The 18,481-nt window shown below is 50.7% G+C and overlaps 2 protein-coding genes across 5 annotated transcripts in view; both read right to left on the bottom strand.

Annotated features, from left to right (window-relative positions):
* The window catches only part of acaca (acetyl-CoA carboxylase alpha), a 60,998-nt gene extending 52,313 nt beyond the window's left edge, over nucleotides 1-8,685 (bottom strand). For all 4 annotated transcript variants that reach the window (XM_079738484.1, XM_079738485.1, XM_079738486.1 and 1 more), the window contains exons 1-7: nucleotides 8,552-8,685; nucleotides 6,959-7,235; nucleotides 2,222-2,354; nucleotides 1,864-2,002; nucleotides 1,541-1,650; nucleotides 1,036-1,117; nucleotides 777-875 (exon numbers count right to left, since the gene is read on the bottom strand). In XM_079738484.1, coding sequence (XP_079594610.1) covers nucleotides 777-875; nucleotides 1,036-1,117; nucleotides 1,541-1,650; nucleotides 1,864-2,002; nucleotides 2,222-2,354; nucleotides 6,959-7,200 — 805 coding nt within the window. In that variant the 5' untranslated portion in view covers nucleotides 7,201-7,235; nucleotides 8,552-8,685. The remainder of the gene's footprint in view (nucleotides 1-776; nucleotides 876-1,035; nucleotides 1,118-1,540; nucleotides 1,651-1,863; nucleotides 2,003-2,221; nucleotides 2,355-6,958; nucleotides 7,236-8,551) is intronic.
* A 2,343-nt stretch (nucleotides 8,686-11,028) lies between these two features.
* On the bottom strand, nucleotides 11,029-17,527 carry LOC307076605 (uncharacterized protein; the record flags this gene model as incomplete). The annotated part of the gene is made up of 7 exons (XM_079737657.1): nucleotides 11,029-12,503; nucleotides 13,591-14,009; nucleotides 14,492-14,613; nucleotides 15,333-15,409; nucleotides 16,155-16,292; nucleotides 16,547-16,814; nucleotides 17,250-17,527. 7 exons carry the CDS (start codon nucleotides 17,525-17,527, stop codon nucleotides 12,120-12,122), a joined length of 1,686 nt encoding a protein of 561 aa, XP_079593783.1. The 3' UTR covers nucleotides 11,029-12,119.
* Between the last annotated feature and the right edge of the window lie 954 nt (nucleotides 17,528-18,481).

Below are 18,481 nucleotides of genomic sequence, written 5' to 3'. Positions count from 1 at the left end.
AATTAGTGCTAACTCACACAATATTGTTAGTTGCAGCAAAAGGCAAACAAAATAAACATCCTGTAATTTACAACTGGAAACGCCTGTGTTGTAAAAAGAGATCACCTCTAGTCAGGTACAATGCTGCCAAAGCGGTCCTTGTACTTTGTAACAGTTCCTAAGAACGCCTCACCGAACAGGAATGTGTAAATTATTATGTTGCGAGACACAGGAAGGTAGGGACGAAACTCTGAGCATTCCTGAAAGGTAGGTTTAGCTTCCCTGAGGGGATAGCATAGCTTGCCTAAAGGATTATGGTTAGCTGAAGGGGTTAGCTTCCCTAAAGGATAACACCTAGCTGAGCGGGCTAGAGTTAGCTTCCCTAAAGATTACGGTTAGCTGAAGGGCTAGGGTTAGCTTCACTAGGGATTATAGTTATCTGAAGGGCTAGGGTTAGTTTACCTAAGGATAACAGTAGGCTAAGGAGCTAAGGTTAGCTCTCCCAAAGGATAATGAATAGATGAGTGTGGGTTAGCTTCTAAAGGACTTATCATGGTACCCAGTGGACTGTAGCAACTTGAAAGGTTAGCTTTAAGGTTGTGGGTTAGCGTTAGCTGAAGGGCTAGCTTTAAGGCTGTGGGTTAGCGTTAGCTGAAGGGCTAGCTTTAAGGCTGTTGGTTAGCGTTAGCTGAAGGATTAGCGTTAGCCGTGGGGCTAGCTTTAGAGCTGTGGGTTAGCGTTAGCTGAAGGGCTAGCTTTAAGGCTGTGGGTTAGCGTTAGCTGGAGGGCTAGCTGACCTGAGCCGCTCCAGGGCAGCGTGGGGATGCCCGCCGTCTGCGCCACGATGGACGAGGCGATCTTGTCTCCCAGCGCCCACATGGCCTGGCTGGGCGGACCTGGGGGCAGAACACAAACCGATCATTATACAAACCAATCAATACACGTAGAATCACACGACGGACGACAAAGACAACGGGTGAACAGTGAGGAAGAAGGAAAGGAAGAAAATGCTCTGCAGAGTCGGGGTGAGCTCTACTCTACTGACGCTCCACTCACCCATGAAGGCGATGCCGTTCTTGTGCAGCAGCTCCGGTAGCTTGGGGTTCTCCGAGGCGTGGCCCCAGCCAGCCCACACCGCCTGGTAGCAAAGAGCCAGAACAAGGTCCGAATTAAGGAGGTTCAACACACCCAGAACCCAGAGGTTCCTCAACCTTTGACCCGGGCCTTGGGTCACCTGCTGAGCTACCATAGAACCCAGGACCCAGCAGGTACTTCATGCAGTCAAACCAACGACACATTCTCGTTACTACCATGTCCGAAGAGTGAAATATTTACGTTTCAGTTATCGCAAAGAATTACGTTTACATTTAAGTTCTCTACATTTTTAATCAAAACAGTATTCCCTCAGTTCCATCTTTAAACACACTAAGGATCTCATAATGAAACAGAGAAGGCAGTCGTCCCATTATGGAACCCATTCATAGTTAGCAACCCATGGGTTAAGAATGCTAACGTAACCTAGCAACCTAGCTGGCATCACAGCGTCAGCAGCCGGTCGTACCTGGACGGGGATACGCTTGGCGATGTCCAGGATGAGCTCTACGTTGGCGTAGTTGTTGTTGTTCGTCCCTCCGGGCACTGGGACGTAATGGTCTGCGATCTTTATGTACTCTGTTTGGAGACGAGGTTAAAAGGTCAAAGGTTAACGGGACAATTCGGATTTGAACATCTTTAATAAATATTAGCGTTGTTAATGTTTTTTGGGTTAATCTTAGGGAGGGGCTACTTCTAGCCTAAGCAACCAGAACTTAATGGTTGTTAAATCTCACAGTAGTTCGTGTTTTTACGATTTAATTCGGAGCGCACTCCCGACAAAACGCTGACCTGCGTTGGCCTTCAGGTCCTCCGGGGTCACCATGACGACGAAGCGGATGGCTCGCTCGTTGCGGAACATCTCGTAGGCCCAGCGGCGGATCGACCGCATGCACTTGACTGCGGCGATACCGTTGTTGGCGATGAGGACCTGCAGCGATCCGAGAGATAGCGGGAACGTCGTGAGTACGGCTGATATTAACCGACGGGTTTGAGCGATATCATAAAAACATTTTTGTTCTATTCCCTTGTTAAGAGCTGCGAAAAACGACCACGGATGAGAATAATCAATATGGTATCTGCAATAAAAGTATGTTTATAAATATCAGCCGACAAATAAACATCATGGATAAACCAAATGACCTCTGACCTTCTCGATGACCTTGTTCCCCCCGAAGCGCGTGACGAACTCGGCAGGCGAGGCCACCGTGAAGTCCCTCTGGAGGTCGATCCTCCTGCGGTCCCGGCCCTGTTTCACCAGGTGGAGACCCGACATGCTGGGTCTGGGGAACCACACAGAACACACACCTTTAGAACCACAGAGAACACACCTTTAGAACCACGGAGCCTGCACACACCTTTAGAACCATGGGCCCTGCAAACACCTTTAGAACCACAGAGCCTGCACACACCTTTAGAACCATGGGCCCTGCAAACTCTTTTAGAACCACGGAGCCTGCACACACCTTTAGAACCATGGGCCCTGCAAACACCTTTAGAACCACAGAGAACCCACACCTTTAGAACCACGGAGCCTGCACACACCTTTCGAAACATGGGCCCTGCACACACCTTTAGAACCACGGAGCCTGCACACACCTTTAGAACCGCACAGACCTTTAGAACCCGGGACCTTACAACCTGGGATCTTTAGAACCCGGGACCTTTAGGACCCAGAAGCCTCCACACGCGTCTACTGCTCTGCAGTCTATAGCACGGTTCTCTGTGTGGTGAAGAACCCCTCCATCCATATCGACACTTCTAAAAAGGTCTTCCATTCAAGTCCTACCATCCGGATCGCTGTCTGACATATCAGGTCGGACCAGAGGGGAAGAGGTCCATATAATGTAACTTATTTCTAAGTTACGGGCAGCTGCTCAACTCAAACTCAAACTGAAAAGCACATTCATCCAAACAATCACGCTGATATCCTTTCTTCCACGAGCACTTATCTTCGACTATAGGTCGCCCTACAGCTACAGGGTAGGCTGCGGACAATGGGGATCAAACCCCACAACCTTTAGACTGAGAGTCAAACATCCAACCATATGGACCATCCTGCCTGCTTCTGCTAGTCACGTGTTCAGAGATTTATGGAGCGCAGTTAGGTTGTGGCCATATTGAACCGAAGCTGTCCTTTATAGACAGCGGTGTCTGTAAACCGTCAGGTATAAAGACATAAACATCCTCGCAGAGCCAGAAGCAGGTGAAAGTAGATGTCGGGCATTGGAGAAGCGTGTCTTATCTAGAATATATGGTTATTGTAGCGTAGGGTTCTAGTCAACCATAGCTAGTCCTCCAGACGAGCCCTGGAGAGTCGAGGGATCGAGCGTAGGACTGCTGAAAGCGTAGGACTGCAGGCGACAGAAACATCAGGATTATAGAGATATGGTTTTAGTTCTGTTGTTGCATAATCAAACTGGTCTCCGCTATGATTGTTCTCAGCCCCACTTGTACATCGCCTCAGATAAAAGTTCAGTATGAATGTACAGGTAGCCAGGACGGTTCATCTCAGCCAGGTCGAAATCATTGTTCTGAAAGGTTGAGTTTCTGTTAGGCCAAGGATATCAGAGCAACTTCCAGAACACCAGCTCTTATCAGAATCCATCAGTAAAGTACATACACCGATCACACTGCAAATAACTTTCATTGGGAAACATGATTATTTCTTGAACTATTTTTTTTAAATCGATTGAGTAATCATAAAACATCACGAGTAAACAATACACGGCGATAGCCGGGGTGACCCAGTCGAGACCAGGTAGGGTGTGTGTGTGTCTGGACCAGGTAGGGTGTGTGTGTCTGGACCAGGTAGCGTGTGTGTGTCTGGACCAGGTAGGGTGTGTGTGTGTGTCTGGACCAGGTAGGGTGTGTGTGTGTCTGGACCAGGTAGCGTGTGTGTGTCTGGACCAGGTAGCGTGTGTGTGTGTGTCTGGACCAGGTAGGGTGTGTGTGTGTCTGGACCAGGTAGGGTGTGTGTGTGTCTGGACCAGGTAGGGTGTGTGTGTGTGTCTGGACCAGGTAAGGTGTGTGTGTGTCAGGACCAGGTAGGGTGTGTGTGTGTCTGGACCAGGTAGGGTGTGTGTGCGTCTGGACCAGGTAGGGTGTCTGGACCAGGGGTTCAGAAGCGAGGTGGACGCGGTGCCGTCACAAACCGACGGCTCAGGTTCCCTGGTGTAGAAGTGTGTCAACATGCCAGGACTGGCGTCTCCAACCGGAGCAGAACCCCACCCCAGAGAGGGGGAGAGGGGGAGGGAGGGAGGGAGGGAGGGAGGGGGAGGGAAGGTGTGGCAGTTCCCCAGCCCGTTTGTCAGGCTGACTGCTTGGAACTGACGCAGCATTCTTGTGTCACAGAGAGGAGGGGGGTATAGAGAGAGGGGGGGGGGGGGGGAGGGGAACAGACAGAGAGAGCAAGTGTAACACGCCCAGACAGAGAGCGAGAGCAAGAGAGAGAGACAGTCAGAGACACACAGAGAGACAGGGAGTCAGTGAGACAGGGATACAGGGAGCAAAGGACACGGTGGAACAGAGAGACAGGAAGTCAGTGATAGAGAGAGACAGAGAGACAGAGAACCAGAGACACACAGGGAGTCGGAGAGACAGTGAGACAGGGAGTCAGAGAGGCAGAGAGACAGAGAGACAGAGAGACAGAGAGACAGGGAGAAAAGGAGACAGTGGGACAGAGAGAGAGGGAGACAGTGAGTCAGTGAGAGAGATTCAGTGCGACCGGGAGTCAGAGAGACAGAGAGACAGGGAGACAGGGAGACAGGGAGACAGGGAGAGACTGAGAGAGGGAGCTACTGTCAGAATGCCGGTTCCCGGGATAGCAACCAGCCCAGCGTTGGTTTGAGTCGTTCTTGTTCCACAGCGACCAGAGACAATAGAATACTATACCAAGTATTCATTGCCCCACCCCCCTCCCCTCCCCCTTCAGTGCTGTCACGCCCGTGCGAGCCGTGAAACTGACCACACAAAACCGGTACACATGCCAACCACTGGTGCTGACATCCAGAAAATCGTGTAGCATTTAAGCTAGCATTAAGGCTAGCATTTAGGCTAGTGTTCAGGCTAGCAATGAGGCTAGCATTCAGACTAGCATTTAAGCCAGCATTTAGGCTAGCGTTCAGGCTAGCATTTAGGCTGGCTTTCAGACTAGCCTAGACTTAGGGATAGCCTGGATGAATAATGGATAAGGAATAGCTGGTTTCATCGAATGGTAAAGCGGGGTGAAATAGTATTCTGGGAACTCAATCTCCTTGGGTGAAGGTAAACTATACGAGTGTCTAGACACCAGATCCCTTCCGTCCCAACACGGAGCCTCAGCGGACAGCGTGGTCTTCCAGAGGGAAGACAGCAAGGGAACCAAGAGTACCGGGTTCAGACAACAGCAGCCTTCAGAGAACCAACCGAAAGCAAGCAGAGAACTGAAGGGTCCTGGCTTAAGGGACATGAATAGAAGATCGTTCCCTGAGGATGAAGAGACAGGAGTTCATTCACCAGGCTGAACATTCGAGGGAATGAATCAACATTAGATTCATAGATGATAAATAAAGAAGGTCAGGGGGGGAAGAGAGAGAGAGAGAGAGAGAGAGAGAGAGAGAGAGAGAGAGAGAGAGAGAGAGAGAGAGAGAGAGAGAGAGAGAGAGAGAGAGAGAGAGAGAGAGAGAGAGAGAGAGAGAGAGAGAGAGAGAGAGGGAAGGAGAGAAAATCAGGAGCCAGACAGCGGGAGATCAAGCTAGGCTAGCAGGAGGGAGAGAGAGGGGGAGAGAGAGGGGGAGAGCAAGACCGAAGGAGCGAGAAGGAAAGGAGCCACACCATGAAGACTGCGCCTTTGTGCTAGTGTAAAGCTGGAGCGACCACATTTTTCACGTGCGCTGTACATTCAGGCCTGCATCGCAATCAGCTCCAACTGCGGTGGAGGAGACCTTCAGACCTGCAGACTAAACGCGCGGAGGACGTCCCAACAGGAGTCCCAGCAGCCTGTGAGCTTCACACCCGTCCAGAGGATAGCAGAGGCCTTTATCGGCAGAGGCCCACGGTGAACTCATTTTTAGGGGTTAAGGGGTTCGGCTTGCTCGAGGAGGCCCACGACTGCAGACGTTGTGGGTGCGAAACCCAGAGCGTTGGGCCTGGGAGTGCAAGGCTAGACACCACCGCACTAGCCTGGCCCCCTGTACTGCTATACGGACAAGGCGCTCGCACTCGCACTTATTGTATGTCCTTACACTTAATAGTACTTAGCATTGTGTAGCGTCTTACCCTAGCCATCTCTGTTGTGTACGGGGCATGGGTTAACCTAGCGATGGTTGGTGCTAGGCCCTTGGTTCCATGAACATCCTTACTGTACCGACAGCGATATATATTATTGTTTCTCTTTCTTCTGACAAATGTGCATTATTGTAAGACACTTTGGATAAAAGCGTCTGCTAAACGCCCTGAAGGTCAACGTGAATGAAGCATGGCTCAGATACAGACGAGGAACGCCAACAAGGGACCGTCTGGACTTTGTTTGTAACTCGCAGGTTGACTGACCTGAGGTTCTTGAGGGTTCTGACCCGAGGTTGGTGGGGGTTCTGGGTTCTGACCTGAGGTTGGTGAGGGTTCTGGGTTCTGACCCGAGGTTGGTGGGGGTTCTGGGTTCTGACCCGAGGTTGGTGGGGGTTCTGGGTTCTGACCCGAGGTTGGTGGGGGTTCTGGGTTCTGACCCGAGGTTGGTGGGGGTTCTGACCCGAGGTTGGTGGGGGTTCTGGGTTCTGACCCGAGGTTGGTGAGGGTTCTGACCCGAGGTTGGTGGGGGTTCTGACCCGAGGTTGGTGGGGGTTCTGGGTTCTGACCCGAGGTTGGTGGGGGTTCTGACCCGAGGTTGGTGGGGGTTCTGGGTTCTGACCTGAGGTTGTTGAGGGTGCCGTCGCTGCTGTCGAAGCCCGTCTCGTAGGTGCTGTCGGAGCCCAGGGAGGAGGCAGGGGAGTCGGAGCGCGGCGTCTCCTTGCCCTCCAGGGCGCCGTCCGGCCGGCCCACCGCCTCGTCCTCCGAGTTCTCCTCCGACACCGAGCCCACCACGAAGCGGGAGGGCAGACCGCCCAGAACCGGCTTCTTGCGGGCGTGGGGAGGGGGGTCCGGCTGGGCCATGGTGGGGGGCGAAGGGCGAGAACAGGCTGCTACCACTGGGGAGAGAGAAAGGGGGGGGGGGGGGGATTCATGTTAATACTGAGTATATGACAGGGGTCTTAGTGACGATCTCCTCACTGAAACACGTCTAGGTTTTCTGTGTGAACATTTTGTGCTTTGTTTACGCTAGGGTACAATTCCATGGCAAAAGGGAGACAGACACAGACAGACAGACAGACAGACAGACAGACAGACAGACAGACAGACAAACAGACAGAGGGAGACAGACAGAGGGAGACAGAGAGAGAGAGAGAGAGAGAGAGCAAGAGGATGAGATTATAGGGCAATAGAGACAAATGAGGAAGCACAGACAGACAGACAGACAGACAGACAGACAGACAGACAGACAGACAGAGAAAGAGAGACATCAGGCAAGAGAAGGAGAGGGAGGGTGAGAGAAGATGGGGTGATGAGGTGATAGAGAGAGAGGATGCTGAAAGACTTAAGGGTCCACCCTCGGGGACAGAGTAACACCATAAGGTCACCAGTTGTTTGTCATGTTGCATAAACTAAACAAAAAAAATGAAATGATGATATTGCAGGAGAGCTTGTGAAATCGTAGCTTGGCGGCTGATACCGTCTGTTGCAGAGCGTCCAGGTCTAACCAGGGTTTAACAGAACGAAACGACACACGTGAAAGAGCCTGCATGATCTGGCTTTCTACTACGAAACCCAGAGAACCTGAAACCAAAGCTTAAACGATCAAACGGAAACCATCAAACGTTGGCTCACGTCAATAAGTACAATTAAAACAGGGAACGTTAAGCCAACCTTTTAGAAATAGGATATGACAATCATCAATTTAGGACTTCTAGGAACGGATTCCGACTTTGGGAATGTGAACAATCCGCATACCAGAATACAACGCAACGACACAAGTTTACTAGGGAGTGAAGCACATCTCGGTTTCCCTTCAGGGTCCCTATGGGCAACATCTTACCTCGGGACCACCTACCTGTGGGACCAGAAAAACCGGGCACACACACACACACACACACACACACACACACACACACACACACACACACACACACACACACAGTTTGCTTCAACCACTTAGAACAGCACAACAATTACGCAGAGAATAGCGTCGAGCGCTGCATAATCCGTGATTATGAATGAAAGGTAACCAGTAAACGACGCCGCCGACTCGGAACTGAGGAGTTCCTATGCAAAGTGTGGTGTCTACCTGTGTGCGTGTGTACACACGCGTGGCCTGGGCCGGCGGGCTGGACGTCAAGTGACAGGGCCAACACAGACAGCAAGAAGACACCAGCGAAGTAGGAAGCCACACACAACACAAGGCGCTCACCCTGTGTGAAGAAGTGGCACGCAATCCTTCCTCCTCTGCAGATCCAGACGCTGTGTATAGTAGACCGGGTCCGGGTTTACCTTGACATCTTCACTGGTGATGAAACGACACACAGATCATGCTGAGCTCATCTCTATGAACAGCAGAGAGTGGTGCGATGTGACGCGGTGCGGGTTACTCCTGGACGTTCACCTCCGACCCGTGGATGCGCGCATAGAAGCACGACGCGTAGAAGAGCAGACGGCGGTGATAGGGGTGCAGGCTTCAGCCGACAACGCGTAGAATATGCATTAACAGTGAAACTACACTCTGAATAAATGTGTGAATACATTAAAATACTTATTGTTTGGAGTTTTGAGCCAATTAAGACAGCATGATAGCGTTATAATTGAGTGACTGCGACGGTCACAGAATAACTGGATCAAATTTTGTGAATGATTCAAGGGGAGAGCATCCTATATATATTTTATATTCACTAACCATATTGTACATGAACAGCGTATATTAATAGTATACACACGCACAGTCGTTTGAAACGACGGCCGAGATATACATGTACTGCTTATCTATCTGTTCTGTTTCTATGCTCGCCATTATAAACTGAACCAATCACGTCGCAGAACACCATGTGGGCGGGGCTTAGCACCCTCCTCTTCCTGCTCAGTCGCATGCTGTGGAGCGAATAACATATTTAATACAAATCGTTCGTGTACCTCTCCATCTGAAGTGAAACTCATACGCTTTGAATCTTCTGATGATTTTTAAATCCAAATCCCACATCCGGTTCACCTAGTAACATTCAGATGATGTTTTTAATAGTTTGGATATTATATGGGTCATTTACAAGGTCTGGGTGGCTGGTTCATAGACGGTGTATTGAAATAGCGAAGGAACTGTACTTTTGTCTTCGGGTTTGGCCACAGAGAGACAACAATCATATGTAATAGCTATAACAGCAAAACAATATTAATCAGCGTCAGTACCATCGCTCTCCACTAGGTGGACACCGTTTGGCTCACTGTACTTTCTATCTGACATCAACCATAGACAGTCAACTTTGCTTTAAAGATGAATTTCAGGCCTCAAACTGGACATGGCTTGAAAACTGTAATTCCCAGATCATCTGCCTATGAACAGTTTTAATACAAATCTGTGTTTTAATTAAATAAATTGTCATTTGTGTTTCTTGATTCGTGAAACGTGAAACATTTCCAAATGTAGTAGTTAGTTAAAGCAAATTTTGACATTTTCTTTGGAATACATTGCATTCTAGTGGTGCACAGTTGTAGCTTAATTTACAATTTATAAATTAGTATTGCATATTTCTACCAATTATGCAAGAAACCTTTGGTACCAACCGTGCACAGCAATGACGTTGATATGACGCATCACCAACACGTTAGGAATACAGATTCACACAAGCCCACTTTAACGTGATAGTCTTTATTATTCATATTGTGACCAAAAACAATAAAAATGTGATCCCCAAAAATATTTTTTTATAAGAGTCCTCTCTTAGTTTGGAAGACTGATAAGCTAAGATAGTTCTTGATTTGATCAAGATCACAGACAACATCAAAGTTAAACACAAAATAAAAAATCACATTAAGCATTATAAGAATATATGAAAAACTCTATTTACACAGGGGAACGAAATTATTCAATAAAAAGTAGTGCATTATGGGTAATTATTAGGTGATAGAGAGAAAGTATCTTAGAGAGGTTTTCCGAAGGTCTCACATTGTCGATTCATAATTAGTTTGTGAAAGTTATGTTGGAGTCCAGATCCGTAGAAGCTCAGAAGTTAGTGTTATAATATTCATCAATATTTTCCTTCGTTGTTGAGGTCAGCGGTGTAAATATCGACGGTGCAACCGGTGCATTGCACCGGGGCCCAGACGGCGTCAGGGGCCCATGGAGGAAGAAAAAAAAAGGACCTAGGCAATCGCAAATGTGTCGGAGGCGCCCTCTGGTGGCGCACTTAATTAATTAATTTAATTATACGAAACCCTCACTGTAGAAAGCAGGACAACGCAACAATCCAGCACAAAATAAATATTTGCACCCGGGCGTACCACCATGATGTTACGCCACTGGTTGAGGTTGTTGTGAAAGTCCCACCCTCACTCTCACCCCTATACCCATGTGACTGAAGTCCCGCCCTCACTCTAACCACTATACCCTTGTGAATGAAGTCCCGCCCTCACTCTCACCACTATACCATGTGACTGAAGTCCCGCCCTCGCTCTCACCGCTATACCCATGTGACTGAAGTCCCGCCCTCGCTCTCAGCACTATACCCATTTGACTGAAGTCCCGCCCACGCTCTCACCACTATACCCATTTGACTAAAGTCCCGCCCTCACTCTCACCGCTATACCAATGTGACTGAAGTCCCGCCCTCACTCTCACCGCTATACCAATGTGACTGAAGTCCCGCCCTCACCACTATACCCATGTGACTGAAGTCCCGCCCTCGCTCTGACCGCTATACCCATGTGACTTAAGTCCCGCCTTCGCTCTCACCGCTATACCCATGTGACTGAAGTCCCGCCCTCGCTCTCAACACTATACCCATGTGACTGAAGTCCCGCCCTCGCCGCTATACCCATGTGACTGAAGTCCCGCCCTCACTCCCCTACCTGTAGAAGGTACAGGTGGGGGGAGAGGCAGTGGTAGTGGGTACAGTACCCACCTGTAGGCAGTGTTAGAGGTAGTGGGGAGTGGGTATGGGTACTGGTAGTGGGACAGCGTTAGTGGGCAATGGTAGGGGGCAGAGGTAGTGCTAGTGGGTGAGGTAGAGGTAGTGGGAGAGTGTTAGTTGGTAGCAGTAGCTGGATGTAGGGGCTGTGATAGCGGTTGGCTCCAAGGGTCCAGGTCACTCTCGGTCACTCTCGGACAATCTCGAACACTCTCGGTCACTATCAGTCACTATCAGTCACTATCAGTCACTCTCAGTCACTCTGGGTCACTCTGGGTCACTCTCGGTCACTCTCGGTCACTCTCGGTCACTATCGGACAATCTCGAACACTCTCGGTCACTATCAGTCACTCTCGGACAATCTCGAACACTCTCGGTCACTATCAGTCACTCTCGGTCACTCTGGGTCACTCTCGGACAATCTGGGTCACTCTGGGTCACTCTGGGTCACTCTCGGTCACTATCGGTCACTCTCGGACAATCTCGAACACTCTCGGTCACTATCAGTCACTCTCGGACAATCTCGAACACTCTCGGTCACTATCAGTCACTCTCGGTCACTCTGGGTCACTCTCGGTCACTCTCGGTCAATCTGGGTCACTCTGGGTCACTCTGGGTCACTCTCGGTCACTCTCGGACAATTTCGAACACTCTCGGTCACTCTCGGTCACTCTCGGTCACTCTCTGTCACTCTCGGTCACTCTCGGTCACTATCGGTCACTCTCGGACAATCTCGAACACTCTCGGTCACTCTCGGTCACTCTGGGTCACTCTGGGTCACTCTGGGTCACTCTCGGTCACTATCGGTCACTCTCGGACAATCTCGAACACTCTCGGTCACTATCAGTCACTCTCGGTCACTCTGGGTCACTCTGGGTCACTCTCGGTCACTCTCGGACAATCTCGGTCACTCTCAGAAGTGGTCCATTCTTCCGCTCCGGCCCTGAGCCGCTTCACAGGCTGGGTCCAGACCTGCGGGGAGGGGGGGGGGGCAGGGGCCAGCAGGTGGGGGGGCCCGGAGGTCAGGGGCCCCCTGGAGGGAGGTGGGATGTGGTAGGGGCTGGACCTCAGCCAGGGCTGGGAGCCTCGCAGGCTGGGGGGCCTCTTGGTGGCGGTGGAGGTGGGGGGCCCCGAGGGGGGTGCCAATCCCGGGGGCCACCCTGCAGGCCTCACCGCCCCCCCCAGGAGGCCGTAGGGATGGGGGAGCCCCCCTTCTCCTCCCCCTCCTCCATACTGGGACACGGAGACCCCCTGGAGGGAGAGACCAGGATGAGTCCTGTAGGAAGAGTTCTACGGTATAGAGAGACATTCATATCCTATACACAAGACAGGCTGTGATAGGGGCGTGGCCGGCTTCTGGAGCCCTTGAGACAAACTGGGATGAACTGGGAATCAAGGGCGGGAGAATTTTTGCCATTTTGTCGATTTACTCTTTTCAACAAGGCTGTTTCTTCTCCTATCCTGAGCGGTCAGGAGAGCCCCTGGAGGTCTGCCTCCTACCTGAGGAGAGCACCTGTCTGTCTGTCCTCCTACCTGAGGAGAGCACCTGTCTGTCTGTTCTCCTACCTGGGGAGAGCACCTGTCTGTCTGTCCTCCTACCTGAGGAGGTGTGTCCCCCTACCTGAGGAGAGCACCTGTCTGTCCTCCTACCTGAGGAGAGCGCCTGTCTGTCCTCCTACCTGAGGAGAGCACCCGTCTGTCCTCCTACCTGAGGAGCGCACCTGTCTGTCCTCCTACCTGAGGAGAGCACCTGTCTGTCCTCCTACCTGAGGAGCGCACCTGTCTGTCCTCCTACCTGAGGAGAGCACCTGTCTGTCTGTCCTCCTACCTGGGGAGAGCACCTGTCTGTCCTCCTACCTGAGGAGAGCACCTGTCTGTCCTCCTACCTGAGGAGCGCACCTGTTTGTCCTCCTACCTGAGGAGAGCACCTGTCTGTCTGTCCTCCTACCTGGGGAGAGCACCTGTCTGTCTGTCCTCCTACCTGAGGAGGTGTGTCCCCCCACCTGAGGAGAGCACCTGTCTGTCCTCCTACCTGAGGAGAGCACCTGTCTGTCCTCCTACCTGAGGAGAGCATTTGTCTGTCTGTCCTCCTACCTGAGGAGAGCATTTGTCTGTCTGTCCTCCTACCTGAGGAGATCACCTGTCTGTCTGTCCTCCTACCTGAGGAGAGCACCTGTCTGTCTGTCCTCCTACCTGAGGAGGGCACCTGTCTGTCCTCCTACCTGGGGAGAGCACCTGTCCGTCCTCCTACCTGAGGAGAGCACCTGTCTGTCCTCCTACCTGAGGAGAGCACCTGTCTGTCCTCCTACCTGAGGAGAGCACCTGTCTGTCCTCCTACCTGAGTCACCAGCAGCCGCCCGGCGCCGCAGATCGCCCGTGGGAGGAGAGCGGCCGGCCCGGGGTTCAAGAACACCGCCGGGTACCCCAGCTTGATCAGGGGCTGCGGGTAGAACCCCAACGCAGACAGACCCCCCGCGGTCAGCCACGCAGCGGGCAGCACACCGTCTCCGGCCACGCCCCGGTCCCGCTCCTTGTCCTGGTCCCGCTCCATCTCGCCGTGGGGTCGGGAGGGTTTGGGGGTCATCCTGTGGCGCGCGCCCTGTCTGTTCCCGGACCCCGGGTGTTGGGGCCTCAGAGGGGGGGCGTCCCGGTCGGTGAGGTCCAGAGGAGACCCAGGGCCCCCCCAGCGACCGGGGTCTCCAGGGGACCCCTGCTGCAGGGGACTGAGGTCTTCATCGCTCTCCGCGTTCCTCCCGTCTGAGGAAGGAGGAGCGTTTTCATTGGTTGAAACTCAAGTGTCGTATCATTAGTCACTGCTACAGACGAGCTGATTGGATAGCACGGTGTTCACACTGTTATTAAGATTAGCGCTTTGATTCCCATTCTTCCAACCAGAATGTATTCACTCACAGTGACTCATTCACTCATTGGAAGACACAAAACATCATCCACCAATTACCACGTATTTACATCATTGAAAGACAAGAAATATCACTCAGTATTTATTATACAGTAGAGGCTGTTCTCCAACATGACGGTGAAATGTTCAGACCCATCCTGCTCTTTGATGCTGCCATGGAAGCTGTAAACATCGGGGATCGAACCCAGTTCCTTTCATAGACCAACACCCCTGATAACGACACTATCACTCCCTTTATGACACAAGGTACAATCCCTGTGAGAACACAACTCATCTCAACTCATGATCTCATTGGTTCCTAGTGTTAAAGAACAAGCACCATGATTGGCCGTCGGGAAGGAGGCGGGCCCCATGGCATCGGTCAGGTGACAGGAGGAGTCGTCTGAGTCCGGGTCCTGGGGGCCGGGCTCCTCCTCCCCCTCTGAGGGCCTCCACCTCTTCCTGACGGACGGGGGCGAGAGATGAAGACATCATACGAGAGGTGAGGTCATCACACGGGGACGAGAGATGAGGTCATCACATGAGAGGTGAGGTCATTACAAGGGGAAGAGGGCTGAGGTCATCACAACGAGTGATCAGGTCATCACAACAAATGATGAGGTCATCACACGGGTACGAGGGATGAGGTCATCACATGGAGACGAGGGATGAGGTCGTCACATGGGGACGAGAGATGAGGTCATCACACGAGAGGTGAGGTCATCACACGGGGAAGAGGGATGAGGTCATCACAACAAGTGATGAGGTCATCACACGGGGACGAGGGATGAGGTCATCACACGGTGACGAGGGATGAGGTAATCACATGGGGACGAGAGATGAGGTCATCACAACGAGAGATGAGGTCATTACACGGGGACGAGAGATGAGGTCATCACAACGAGTGATGAGGTCATCACATAGGGACGAGAGATGAGGTCATCACACAAGAGATGAGGTCATTACAGAGGGACGAGAGATGTGGTCATCACAACAACAGATTGGGTCATCAGAAAGACAGATGAGGTCATGAAGAGAGATGAGGACATCACAATGAAAGGCGAGGTCACCACAACGACGATGAGGTCATCCCAACCGGACCAGAGGTCAGGGGTCAAGTGTCCTCCCGTGTGAGTCACTGGTTGACGGCAGAATGGAAACAGACCTTGGATTGACGTTACCTCTTCTCTCGTCTTCCGTTTCCTGCGTCTCTGAAGCCTTTAACAAACGGGTTGTTGTCTATCTTCAGCTGCGGGATCTGGAGACGAAACGACGCTGAGTCAGAGAAGAGCTGCTTACTGAAGGGGATGTTCTGTTATGATGCTGATAACATAGGTTCTATGTTATTAAGTTGATAACATCTTCTATATTATTATGTTGATAACATTTGTATGAACGTATGTATGTATGTAGGTATGTATGTAGTGCTGTATGTACAGTATGTACAGTATGTATGTATGTATGTATGTACGTGCGTACGTACATATGTATGTACTCATGCAGTGCTCTATCTAAGACCCCAAACTGGCCGGCCTGCAGAGTAGAATTCTTTTTCACTCATTTCTACCGTCTGTTTGTTGATCTAACTTTCAGGCTCTCTGCTTTAACAAAGCTGCCAGAGGAAGAGGAAGATGGAATACGGTTGGTGATTGGTAAATACTCAAGGACCTTGAGAAATCACAATTATGGAAGGGAAGAGGGAAAAGAGAGAGAGAGAGAGTCACATAGACACACGCACAGAGAGAGAGAGAGAGAGCGAGAGAGAGAGAGGGAGAGAGAGAGAGAGAGAGAGAAAGAGAGAGAGAGAGAGAGAGAGAGAGTGAGAGTGAGACAGAGAGACAGAGAGAAAGAGAGACTGGGAGGGGTATTGAGTGAGAGAGAGAGAGAGAGAGAGAGAGAGAGAGAGACAGGGAGGAGTATTGAGTTAGAGAGAGAGACAGGGAGCCTACAGAATGAGAGCACCAGTCCTACTGGGAGTGTTGGGAGAACTGGAGTGTCCCTACCTTGTCATTCTGGTAGGCGGTGACGGCTATGAACTCTGTCTCCGTGAACACGATGGTGCTGTAGGGGAGCCTGTGGATGTCGTTGGTCCTCACGATGTGGAACCGCGGCTGGTACTTGTGCATCGAGTTCAGAATGGTCTGGAAAGCACGAAGAAATTAGTTCACTTCAAAATAAAAGATCAAGCGTGCAATATATTACGCTGCTTTAATTATATGCTTACAACCTAAAAAATATTGTACAATATTACATTTACAAAGGTGTGCATTTTGTGTAACGGTTGGGAAAATATATACATAGAAAATCATAGGAATAACAATATTTAAAATCAAATGTTAAATCAGCGAAACGCCGATTTTACTTTGACTTATTTCGATTTTATTTTTTTACTCACATATCCGTGCTTGTCCGACGTGTTGTTGGTGAGTTTGAGCTTGTGAAAAGCCACCGGCTTGGACATCCACTGGTCTCCGGTGGACGGGCTCTCCGGGTGGATGTACATCCGTCTGGGCATCTCCGGGTCGGCATGGCCCGCCACCGTCCACCACGAGTGGTTGAACTTGTAGCGCCGGTCGTCCGCCGCCACGATGTCCATCAGGAGGATGTACTTGGAGCCGGGGTCCAACCCGCGGACGCGCACTTTGAACGGAGGAAACATTCTTCTGGAACCGGATAATATCCAGAGAACAGAACACCAGGATCATTGGGGTTAACATTTAGACATTTAGCCTACATTTAGTGCATTTAGCAGGCGCTTTTATCCAAAGCGGCTTACAATAAGTACATTTGTCAGAAGTTATGTTAAGTTCATACTATTAATATTGATGAAGATTATTATGGATTTTGTAATATATCTATCTTTATCTATAACAACAATATCCCCAAAGCCAGTAGGGAAAGTACTTCGACTTAGAAAAATCAAAAAGAAAATCTGTAGTAGGCCTATTCACTTTTTCTGTGTCCCAATCTCAGTCGATGTATTTTGGGATAACTTGCAGGTTATCGCCGCTGCTCTCGGACTTTTCCCTGAATGTCCGCAGAAAAGATTCATTCGTATCGTTTAAATTGAATGGAGAAACACGTGTGTGTATATTTACCTCCCGGACTTGGTGATGACCATCTCCGTCCCCATGTGGTGGAACTCCCCCCACAGACCACCTGCCTCCAGGGTGACTCTGGGATCATCCGCGGGCCGCTCCTCCGCGAGGCGCGCAGAGCGAGCCCCTCGAATATGGTGTGGGTGACCCCCCTCTCCCGGTCCCCCGCTGGGGTCCGCCTCGTCACAGAGCCCGCGGTCCGTGAAACGTTTGCCGCGGATACCGGGGGGTAACGGGAAACCGGGGAGAAACGGAACAGTGGCCACAAAGTCGGTCATGTCGGCCGCGCGGCAGGGACGGAATGGGGCGCGAACCACGGCAACTCCGGCGCTGAGAGGGAGGGGGCGGGGGGGTCCCATGGGTGCACACGACGCGTCTACATCCAACGTGTCGTTGAACATTACGTGAAGCTACATTACGCATCGAATGAGAGGCTATCAGGGACTCAAACAATTGAACCCGGATTATGTTTCACTCTAGGAGAGCATACGCGGTCTGCATCTTGCGTAGAGAGGAGGAGAGATGAGAAGAGTTTAGGTCAGTCCCTGCGGACTGATCTAAAGCTGGGGCGGCTTTAGCTCAGTCCGTAGGGACTTGGTTAGGGGACTTAAAGGTCGCCGATTCAAGTCCCACTTGGACCATAAAAGTATGATGTGGACTGGCGGTTGAGAAGACGGTTTGTTATCAAATTATTTGTAGGAGTACACAACATCCTAAAATGTATGTACATAAATGATTTGTTAAAAATAAATATTTACATTAATCTAGTGATGCTGAATATAAAGAGTTTCTGCATACCCCACCTCAATGTCTACTGATTCAGTGAATTTTGTTTTATTCACAGAAAAGTAACAATGAAACTGGGCATGACAATCTTGGTCCTATTCACACTGGCCCTTTTGGTTACTGACATTCAAGGCCATGGAAGTTGAGAAATGGATGATGAGACATATGATGTCATTGTGAAAGCACTGAGAGGAGAGTTTTGCATTCCTGTTAAAGAAAGGACAAGGGTCCAACGTGCTGCCCTTCTTCGTCTCTGGAGGAATAAGCACTTGTTCGGGCGATGGACGATTGGACGATTGGAAGACGGCGAGACGTTGATATATGATGGGAAATTGGTGGCAAAAAAGACAAGCTTTAAAGGCATTGTGAAGGCAGGGCTTGAAGAGACCAATGGTTGTGGTGCCAGAAAACTTAACGTATACCTAAAGGATAAGTATTCCGGCATC

This window comes from Pollachius pollachius (assembly GCF_949987615.1).
Source record: "Pollachius pollachius genome assembly, chromosome: 6".
In the NCBI taxonomy this organism is placed as follows: Eukaryota; Metazoa; Chordata; class Actinopteri; order Gadiformes; family Gadidae; genus Pollachius; species Pollachius pollachius.
The sequence above is the reverse complement of the archived record's forward strand: the minus strand, read 5'-3'. Positions and strand labels throughout refer to the sequence as shown.